This window comes from Acipenser ruthenus, chromosome 13, assembly GCF_902713425.1.
Source record: "Acipenser ruthenus chromosome 13, fAciRut3.2 maternal haplotype, whole genome shotgun sequence".
Taxonomy (NCBI): Eukaryota; Metazoa; Chordata; class Actinopteri; order Acipenseriformes; family Acipenseridae; genus Acipenser; species Acipenser ruthenus.
In genome coordinates, this window is record NC_081201.1 from 4815638 (window position 1) to 4826691 (window position 11054).

General features: G+C 38.3%; 2 protein-coding genes across 2 annotated transcripts; both read left to right on the forward strand.

The window, feature by feature from the left end:
* Positions 1–541: 541 nt before the first annotated feature.
* pgp (phosphoglycolate phosphatase) lies at positions 542–4149 on the forward strand. The gene is made up of 2 exons (XM_034030154.3): positions 542–1570; positions 1981–4149. The coding sequence occupies exons 1-2, from the start codon at positions 976–978 to the stop codon at positions 2304–2306; spliced, it is 921 nt and encodes a 306-aa protein (XP_033886045.2). The 5' UTR covers positions 542–975; the 3' UTR covers positions 2307–4149.
* Positions 4150–5032: 883 nt separating this feature from the next.
* bricd5 (BRICHOS domain containing 5) lies at positions 5033–11034 on the forward strand. Its single transcript, XM_059035295.1, has 6 exons — positions 5033–5056; positions 5897–6034; positions 6724–6876; positions 7549–7656; positions 9581–9734; positions 10334–11034. Exons 1-6 carry the CDS (start codon positions 5033–5035, stop codon positions 10426–10428), a joined length of 672 nt encoding a protein of 223 aa, XP_058891278.1. The 3' UTR covers positions 10429–11034.
* The last annotated feature ends 20 nt before the right edge of the window (positions 11035–11054 follow it).

Here is an 11054-nt window from a genome sequence, read left to right on the forward strand (position 1 = left end):
CTCAATATAGTACTGTTTCAGAAGGGGGAGATTCTAGGGACATAAGAGACTTAAAATATCTGACTGAAGAGGAGGGCCCACTGGCTATCCCAAAAAGAGCTGGGTAGTTTTAATGAAGAATTGAAGTGCTGTAAAACTACTACTAATAATAATAATAATAATAATAATAATAATAATAATAATAATAATAATAATAATAATAAATACAAATATATTACACAAAGACAACGGCGCCATTGCCTTTCTAAAAGTGGGTGGGCCAAGGTCGGGGGGGAGAGGGGGGTTGGTATGAAGTATTTCTATGGATAAATGAATCCAATTTAACAACTACGTCAAATATTGAAGCAGGTTATATATTTATAGTCTACTGATTTATTAAAGTTTGCAACAACAATACTACACTACTACGACTATCATAATGAGCTTGTTATCTGAATGTCTGGTAATATATATTTCTGTTGTCACACTGATAAATGTTTTTCCTAAGAACACAGTGACTTGCAAAATTACCCATATTTACAGTACTAAATATATTACAAAGACGTCTGATTGCCATAATACTTCCGGTTAAAATGTAGTGGTAATAATTGGTATTGATTCTTCGTGTGGGCTTTCTAAGAGTGAATTACAATCGTACTGCTCAATTATATTTTAAGTTGCGTTCGTGTTTATGTTTTTCTAGTTAATTTGCCATATGAACTGGCAGCTTAAATTGAAGCCTGTGCCTTTAAGAGTAAGCGCGGAAGTACAGTCGGTTACATTGTAAATTACACAGGAAGGTCATCCACATACTAGAGAATGTGAGGGATCCACAGTATCGGAATGATGTTGCGACACTGAAGCTAGCAAGAGATCCTCATCACCGCTTTTTGCCATTTACATTTAGCCTTTAGACTTTGACAGGGACTTCCTTGTACAGGCGTAGGTTGTAGCTTGGATTGAAAAAACGAGCACTGCACTCATTACTAAAATCAGATGGCTGTCTCTAAATGCACTAGGCTTAGCGGTCCTCTGATCCAAGAGCTGCTGGATTCGGTAGACAATTTTCTGTTTGATTGTGATGGGGTTATATGGCGTGGGGAACAGGCCATCCCCGGCGCCCCAGAGGTGACCAATTTACTAAAGAAGAACGGCAAACGCGTGTTCTTTGTCACCAACAACAGCACCAAAACGAGGGAGATGTATGCGGAGAAAATGGCAAAACTGGGGTTTCTGGCTAAAACTGAAGAGGTGTTTGGCACGGCATATTGTTCGGCGGTGTACCTAAAGAACATCGCTAAACTAGACGGGAAAGTGTACATTATAGGCGGCAATGCACTAAGCAAAGAGTTACAGAAAGTTGGTATTCAGACAGTAGGGGCCGGTCCAGACCCAGTCTTTGGTGGGCAAAGTGACTGGGCTGATGTTCCTTTGGACCCCGAGGTGAAAGCCGTGGTTGTGGGGTTTGATGAGCATTTCAGCTACATGAAGTTATCCAAAGCGCTCAAATACCTCGACAATCCTGACTGTCTGTTTGTGGGCACTAATACTGATAGCAGGCTGCCCTTGGAAGGAGGAAGGGCAGTGCCAGGTCTGTTAATGTAGTTTTGTGTTTGCTGTTTATTTATTTATTTAGATCTCTTTTTTTTTTTATAAAACTTAAAATAGAAACAAGCCTTTACAAATAGCATTCTTCCAGGAGGTGTTTTATATTTCAGTACTAACTGTTGATCAACACAGAGGTAAATAAATCAAGAGGAAATGAAACATACCTCCACCGTTAACATACACTTGGTGATATGTGGTGCGCAACAGCATATGCAGTTTTATGTGCTCCCATCTTTCATTCAGCCAGTCTGAACTGCAGCCTTTTCTGTCTGTGACCAGAGTATTGATTGAACTGGTTTCATGTCAGGAATGCTGTGTATACCGTGTTGTTGAGCTTTCTATATATACCATATTGTGTTTGTGATCCCGCTGTTGTGATTTTTTTCTCTTCAGGCACGGGGTGTTTGGTCCGAGCTGTGGAAACAGCAGCCCAGCGCAAGGCTCAGATCATTGGCAAGCCAAGCCACTTTATGTTTGACTGCGTGGTCAGTGAGTACGGGATTGATCCGGCCCGGACAGTGATGGTGGGTGACCGGCTGGACACTGATATCCTGCTGGGCTTCAACTGTGGCCTGAAGACCGTGCTGACCCTCACTGGAGTCTCCAATCTGGACGAGGCTACAGCCTACCAAGAGAGCCAATGCCCTGAGCGGACAGGCATGGTCCCGGATTATTACGTGGAGACCATTGCTGACCTTTTGCCGGCCCTGCAGGGATGACAAGGCTGTACTCTCACTTAGTGAGCTTTCAGAACAACTGTACCCGCACCCATTCAGGCCTGCCTACAGCGAAAGTTTACAAATGAGGACTCACCTGATTTAAATATTTAGTAATAGAAAATATCTTTAGTAATATTATTTTTAAAATTCTTTCAAACGAACGTGAGGTAAATACATTTCTCAACCATCATTAGTACTGTATTGGTAATACTGAGAAAACCTAGAAGGCACAATCATTGAAGATAGTCTTGGTAAATTCTTTAGGGCATAGATATTTAGACCGAGGCAGTCATGTAGGAATGTACCAATAACAAACAACTTTAATACTTTAAGCTTTTTAGTTGCCCCAATTTCATAAACCTGCACTTTCAGTTGTATTTTTATCAGTGTTGTGAATACATTGGTAGTGGGCAGTGGTATTTAGATTCTTAAGCTAGTATTAATGATCTAGTTTTAGTATAATCAATGCTGTATCTGACTTAAATGTAATGGAATTGTGTGTTTGTAGAAAGGCAGTCTAGCAGGTTTATTCTTGTTCCTCAATAAAATAAGAGCACCTCCATGTCTAACCCTTAGGTCCAGGGTCAGCAACAGACCAGGTTTCATACAGTATTTCCCATTTAATGATGAAGTCATCCCTAATTTAAACAGCCATGGCTGGTTTCATAGGCCCAGACAAGCATGAATCTTGGACTACCTAATGTTACCCAAGGTAAAGTGGGCCAAGATGAACGCTAATCTGGCTCTGTGAAACCAGCCGACAGTCGTAAAATACGTTTAAGAAAGCCTTACAGTCTTGTTGATGATCCCTCCTGCCAGCAGCAAAGACTAAAGCAGCCATCTGCTTTGGGAAAAGACATATGCGTTCATCAGTGTGGCTTTGTAAAGGTGGTCTTTTACACACCTGTGGTCATATTATCTACCCTAGCACTTCAGCAGGAAAGAAACTGAAGTGTGTGTGTGGCAGCTATTAGGATTACATGTAATGTAAAAGACAGACGTCTATGAAAATCCAGACAATTCATATAGAGCAATTTTGTGCACTGTTGTTTCTTTCAAGTGTTCTCTTATAATCGGATGACAGGATTTTAGCCCAGGTGGGGCCAAATCAACAACATTGAAATAAAATACAGAGCAGTAGTTTTGTTTTATTTATTAAAAGTATTGAGATGTAACATTTCATTTATGTTTGCGGTTTTCATTTTATTGGTCAAATACTGACGCTGGCTTGAAATTGCTGTATGGTTGGGAAAATGCTTATTTATCACACATAAAACAATTTTTGACAACCGTGTGTCACGAAGATTTTAGCAACCTGTGATATTCTTTTGCATCTTTTATGACTACAGACCCATTATTGTATGTGATTGTATATGGGTATAGTCATTGTGCACAATACAACAGCCTTGATGAGACTAGTACTGTAACCCTGATTCTGTGCTATACATGTATAATACATATGTGTGTTCATGTCCAGTGTAAGGAACTGTGTGCAAAGAAAATCCAGGGGAAAAGAGAATGAAACAAATCTTGAAAAGTGAAAATAACGGTCACTATATTTTAAACATAAAAAGTATTTTAGTATTTAAAGATCACTGTGCACCATATAAAACTGTTTGTAGAATGACTACTAAAGGATGGTATAAAATAATTCTGTGTTATATGTTAAAGCATGAACAGCTGTGCAGTCTACTTGAATTGGACAGTGTGCTGTAAAACTCCAGTGATGTGTTATGTCCAGATGTTCAGATTTTCTTTAGTGTGTAGCAATCCATAAACACACTGTATTCCATTTAGAACAGTAATTACCTATGCAATAAAATATCTGATAGAGTACCACTAACCATGTGTTTTATGTTTACTAAGTACTGTAGAGTGTTGTAATGTAACATCCATCTGCATACACTTTTCTTTTGATTGCCATTTAAACAATTAAGTCTTTTTATTTGCAGTTGCTCAACTCCCTTTTATTACACCACACATAATTGCTTTTTATAATGTACTTAATATAATAATTTAACTACAATTAGAGCACACCTCTCTTTTCTATCCTCATACTCAGGTTTAAACATACCCGTGAAAATTGAAATGACAAAATACACTTCAAGGAAGCTTTTTGTTTGAGTATAGCTATGGCAGATCTGCATCAGGTTTTAAACTACCTTCCATGAATCACTTTTTTTTATTTGACTTATTTCATATATTGCCAATAATTAATCAACTATAAATATTAGCTGTTTTCTGAACATGAATAATGTCAGTCTCATCTGATAATATGGAAAGTAATTTTCACTGCAGGAATTTTGTATCAGCTATTGCTTTTATATGTCATTATTGTCATGCTTTACTATAAAATTACAGTATCACATTACACATTAAGCCCTTTTATTTTTTGTACTACAGTTTCCCCAGAGTCACCTTAGACACTGGCAGCCACATTTTCTCCTTATACAAAAAAAACTTGTTATTTTCTGGGTGCTGACAGCATAACTCCACAGTATGTTTTCCTTTGTCTATTGTCTATTGTCTGTTATACTGTATTTCGGGGGGGTGGGGGGGTGTTCATGTGGCTCTGGATTACTGGGCTGTAGCAAGGGACACCGGCTTGCCTCTAATGCAAATGTCACCCAGGTACGCGACTGTCCATTCATTCTTCCACCCTGATCATGTACAATCTGAACATTGTCAGCTGTAGCGCACAGAAGCAGCGGGCACAGTGAAGAGGTATGGAGAGGCTCGGGGGCTTTATGGCAATGTGCAGGGGGGGATACACACAATACGGTAAGGAGGAACAGGATAACTACGTCTTTATTCAAAATTGTAAATGACCACGTCTTAATACATATATTTCGCTTTAAAATACAGAAGTTAATATGTATGCATTTTATTGTTCTGCATCTACTGGTTATTGGTACTGTAGATTTACTGTTAAATCAACTTGCAACGAAAGCAAGCTCCTCATTTTATGATTTTCACGAATGGTCACAAATGGATAAAGGAGCATTCAGAACAGAAATCAGCAGGCACTTTCTTACACAGAGAATTGTGGGAACCTGCAACCAACTCTCCAGTAATGTTGTTGAAGCTGACACCTTGGGATCCTTCAAGAATCGATTCTGGGAACAATAAGCTACTAACAACCAAACAAGCAAGATGGGCTGAATGGCCTCCTCTCGTTTGTAAACTTTCTTATGTTCTTATGCTCTTATGTTGGTATTCGTTTGTGCTTTTCTTTTCCATGAAGAAAATGGTTATACATTGTCAACACGTGTGTTATTAAGAAGGTCATTCTGCTCATGTGCAATACAATGGCAGACTGATCTTGAAATGTGTTACTGTGTTACTTACAGTATTCTTTGATGAAATGGTAAATGTTTATAATTGATGGATTGATGTCACTTACAGTTTTATACTTTTAAAATTTGTTTTCCGATTCAGTTGTAATCATTTTTTTGCATTTGATGGCTGAATTGATCAGGATGAAAAGATGACAAAATATTTTATAAAATTTTTAAAAAAAATACCTTTCTGCCATTTGTCATGGTAATATAACCCCCGAAAAAACACAGTTGCTGTTTTTTATTTTACAGAAGGAAGACAAGAGCCCAGCACTAGAATCAAAACCTCCCAATAAGATTCTATGGGGATCTCTGACCACCGTTTTGATATTAACTTTTATTACAATTACTGTTATAGGAATTCTAGGATTTAAACCAAATAACCAAAAGGTAAGACAAATATGATGAAATATACTTAAAAATACTAAAAGAAACGTAATGAATTCAAGACAAATGTTGTTGTCTGTATGTTAGTTACGGATGTGATTAAATATACATATAAAAAAACAAAGACAACTAGCATAGATACAACTTTAAAGTTTGCTTACCAAGTTTAAGACAGATGCAACTACAGTCCCTCTTTTCGTCTGTTGAAGATCAGTGTATGTGCTTGTATGTTATGCTGAGTTTAGAATATGCAGATATTTCAAAGAGAATGCTCTAGATCTAGAATTAACAGTTGCTGCTGCTTCCTGATGCTAAATCATTTCTTGTGCTCAGTTTCACTACAGTGGCCTAGCTGCAAAAAGGCAGTTTTGACCTACCACTCAGAGAACCAGTTAGAGCTTTAACAGTGTAATTGAACACTCTGTTTATCCCAAAACATAGTTTAAAAACCAATCTTCAAAACAGAGAGCATTAATAATGCTACTATATTAATATGAGGTTAAGACTTGATTTGTTACCTCTCCTTTAACGCCAATAAGCAATGTATGGAGTGCTTTTTTCATAATTGTTAACTTGTCCCTTTTTCAATACAATTTAATATATCTGTCATTAAAAAAAATAAAATAAAATAAGGTTGCTAGATCATTCTAACCCTGCCAGTTTTGTTCAATAAGCCAATCTATCCCATATAGTCTTTTTTTCAGATTGTTCGAATATCGTTTCAAGACCAGTCTGGCTCTTTGGTGAACCAGTCTGCCTTAGTCGACAAGCAGAGGGATGTGGTAACATATTACGTAACGTCCCAAACCAACCACACTACGGCAGTGCTGTTTGACTTGCAAAATGTGAGTAAGTCAACATCACCAGAAATTCCCACAAAAGATTGACAATGGGTAACACTATAAATGCCTACAATATAACAGCAATAATAGTAATATACTGTATTATTATTATTTATTTCTTAGCAGACACCCTTATCCAGGGCGACTTACAATTGTTACAAGTTATCACATTATTTTTTTACACATTATTTTGACATACAATTACCCATTTATACAGTTGGGTTTTTTACTGGAGAAATCTAGGTAAAGTACCTTGCTCAAGGGTACAACATCAGTGTCCCTTACCTGGGATTGAACCCATGACCCTCTGGCCAAGAGTCCAGAGCCCTAACCACTACTCCACACTGCTGCCCTATAACAATAACATGTTCTATATGACTACACACATGGTCACATGCTTTACTATATCTGTTTTTTTAGTGACTGTAGTCATAACAAACACATTAGAGTAAAACAGAAATCCCATAACATGATATAGTTTACCAGTCAGCAGCATCCTTTTTCAGAAATAGAACTTAACTCCAACCTGAGACCTTGAAGGCTGCCAGAAGATTTTCTTTACTTAAACCCTCTTATCTACACAAGTAAGCCATTGCATCTGGGTGTTCATGTATGAATAGTGTAGTGGTGTATGGAGGTTATTGATGGTATTCAATGCTCAGTATTTTTTTCCAGGGTTTATTATGTTACAGACCTGAGAACCAGGACACCTGCTTTCTGCGAAAAATGGAGAGAGACGATTTAGAAAATGTCCAGACCATTCTGAATATGTCCAAACATAAGGTACAGTATGCGTATGTGCAAAATCGACTTCTTCAAGCTGTACTGCGTAGGGTTATCGGTGTGATCTTCTCCTGCTAATTGCATGATGGTCGCATTTTAATCCCTTGGGCTCCCCCACAATGCTGACGGCTGAAGCAAATTAAATGTAAAATCAGAAACCAGAAACTTGCCAGTGTCACTTGTCGGTGTACATTTTATTTCTGTAGACAGTGTGTAATGGACAGGTAGTGGAAAAGAACACTTGGAGGCTGTGTGGTCCAGTGGTTAAAGAAACAGGCTTGTAACCAGGAGGGCCCCAGTTCAAATCCCATCTCAGCCACTGACTCATTGTGTGACCTTGAGCAAGTCACTTAACCTCCTTGTGCTCCGTCTTTCAGGTGAGACGTAATTGTAAGTGACTCTGCAGCTAATGCATAGTTCACACACCCTAGTCTCTGTAAGTTGCCTTGGATAAAGGCGTCTGCTAAATAAACAAATAACTTGGAACAAGGCTTGCTCTGCAGAGGCCTGATCCCATTACCATCTAATATATTATTACAGGAAGATTAGACAAAGGTATGTCTGTTTTAATCCTTATTGTAATACACACGTAATGATGTAGAAACACAGTTAATGGAATGAAGCCACTAGATTTGGTTTCAGTAGAATGGGTGTTATACAGTATAATGGGTGTTATACTTGTTATACAGTTTTTCTTGGATCATGTTGTATTCAGACTCAGTGCTGCAGAGCAGTGGGATCTGCAACAGGCTCCTTGACATTTCCACCAAAAACATGTTTTTTTTATTAATATCTATCTATCTATCTATCTATACATATAGTACACAAGCTTTAGGCTGCACACAAGTTAGGTGGTTCCACAAAATGCAAACTCAGAGCAGTGTAATGCCAGCAAAAACAAAGAGAAACTTGATCCAGTGGTAAAGATTACTAGATGGTGCTGGCTCTTACTGATGTAGCCTACAGCTATGGCCAAAAGTTTTTCATTATCTAGAATTTTAGGATTGAGAAATAATAATATGAAAAAAAACTGTATGAACAGAATTGAGATGTTTTATTTAACATCATGTAAGCAAAGAAACTACAAAATGGTAAACTACAAAGCTGTATGTAATTCAACATGTATGTTAATGAACATTATTCAGCAGGTTTCATTCAATTTTATGAAGCAATTAATTATATAGGGTGATGCAAAACTTTTGACTGTAGCTGTATGTTAATAATAAAACAGTATAGGGGCTCCCGAGCGGCGCATCCAGTAAAGGCGCTCCGCGTGGAGTGCAGGATGTGCCCTATAGCCCGGAGTGGACTTGAGGCTGGCAGGGGGGAGTGTAGCGTGCACGGGGGAAGGCAGCAGCAGGGCTGGTAGGTGACGTAATCACACACAGGGACATAAACCCGATATACACTCCTTGCAAAGGAGCCGGCTCTTTTGTACAGCGGTATCAGTGCTATGCTTTAGTCCGAGAGGTCCCGGCTTTGCACCCGCCCTGTGCCTGTGTGTGGATTGCCTCGCCCTGTGTGATGCGCCTGCCTGCGTTAACAAAGATCGCTACAATAGTAATATATTAAAACATTAGCAGCGTGCACTACTGCAGGTTTGTATTGTGAAAAATGGCTTTTCTTATGTTTCAATTCAATGGTTTGTCCAGGTTTGATAGCTAGTCTGTGTTCTATAACACAGAGCACCACATGCTGCATGTTTCTTATTCCATCCAAAGAAACGATGGAAAAACACATGCAAATCTCGGTTTCCATGAGATAATTAGTGAAGAAATAGGATCTCGGGTAGAGGTATTACCAGTCATTGTGGACTGTTTGCTGGAGTAATGAGGACCCAGGGGGAAAGCATCAAGGCCACACTTGATGGATTCTTAAAACATAATGATTGCCAGGTAGTGAATACTGTGTACTTTTTTCTTAGGTCAATGAGTTTTGGCTGCAAGGTAACCAGACCAGATATCATACAGAATTCTTAGGTGTCTTGGGAAGGAATCAAGTGGAGCCCCTGACATTAGGGAAACCATTCCAGACCCTCTGTGATCGCATACCCATCTTCTGGGTGATGAAAGCTCAAGGTAAGTTTTAGATGAACGTTTGTAAGCCCAACACATAAAGTATGGAGATAGTATGGACCTAATTCAGCTACAGCACTGGTTAATTTAAGATTCGATATGGTTAGGCCAGATTTATAGTAACGTGTACTACTCTTTGCAGTGTAAGGACCCTTCACATACAGTATTCACTGCCCCAGAATTTCCAAATATACTGGATAAACATTCATTTGAATTTCTGTGTGGTTTTCCCTTCCCTTCAAATGTAATGGGGGTAAAACACAGAAAGAATAGATGTCATATATACAGTATGAATATTAAATTACAAACACATGAATGGCCGTATAAAAACTGAAACTGTGTAAGAAATAATACACACCATGCGGAAAAGCGGCTTCTAAACCCATGGTGTATGTTAATTTGTTGCTTATTGGTAACACTGTAGAAAAAGAAATGTGAGACCGGATTAAAACACCTTCTGTGGTGCTGTAAATAACAAGGAAAACTTTGTCCTTAAGGCTGTAGTTACTCACTGACACACAAGCCCACAGACGAAGGACTCAGCTGCAGTGGTCCAGCCTTTGTTTTGGTCTATAAATTACCTTTTCCCTTGTTTTCCACAGGTCCAGGAAAACAAAGGTTAATTTACTTCTGCATTGATATATGCTTTCCAAACAACATCTGTGTTTCGGTCTGCTTCTATTACCTTCCTGAGTGAACTGTGGCATGCATCCCATTATGCCAAAGGAACAAAGTGGCCCTCTTTTTCACTCCTGTCTCTGTACTCTGAAAAACACTTTGGTGAACTTCAGCTGCATTGAACACTGACCAAAAACCGAAGGGCTGGGTTTAGTAAGCTTTTACTCAAAGTCAGCACCATTTATTTGCAAAAGGAATGTTTTCCATCCAAAAGTTTAGACAGTCCGACTTCCTCTTAGAAAGAAACAGTGCAAATTACAAACTGTGCAAAAGCATAGTAAATCTAGTCCTTACTGAAAATACAAGGTTGTATATTTTTTACAAAAGGTGATATATGTATGTTTGAATTCTTTTTTTATCGAGACAACTATAGCATTTGTAGTAGCTCCTGTCAATAAACTGAATTACAGAAGTTTTTTTAAATTTAAAACAAATACCTAAAAATGGGAGACAATTATAGTTTTTTTTCCCCCCCATAAAACTTTAAAGTTCAGTTAAACCATAAATTTTACCTGTGCGTCCCAAAGATAATGTCTTATGTAACTGGTAACATTGTGCGAAAGCTGCTTATAAATATGACCCAGTTTATGTAAATAAGGCATGGCTGCCCAGTTACTATTCTGTGCTTGGCGATATATATATATA

Bases quoted from the DNA above. Each gene is read 5' to 3' on its own strand.
- bricd5 (XM_059035295.1), top strand. From the start codon at position 5,033: ATGGAGAGGCTCGGGGGCTTTATG. The intron at 6,035-6,723 runs GTAAGACAAATA...TATCCCATATAG, and splicing joins TTAAACCAAATAACCAAAAG to TCTTTTTTTCAGATTGTTCG. The intron at 6,877-7,548 runs GTGAGTAAGTCA...ATTTTTTTCCAG, and splicing joins TGCTGTTTGACTTGCAAAAT to GGTTTATTATGTTACAGACC.
- pgp (XM_034030154.3), top strand. From the start codon at position 976: ATGGCTGTCTCTAAATGCACTAGGCTTAGCGGTCCTCTGATCCAAGAG. The intron at 1,571-1,980 runs GTCTGTTAATGT...TTTTCTCTTCAG, and splicing joins AGGAGGAAGGGCAGTGCCAG to GCACGGGGTGTTTGGTCCGA.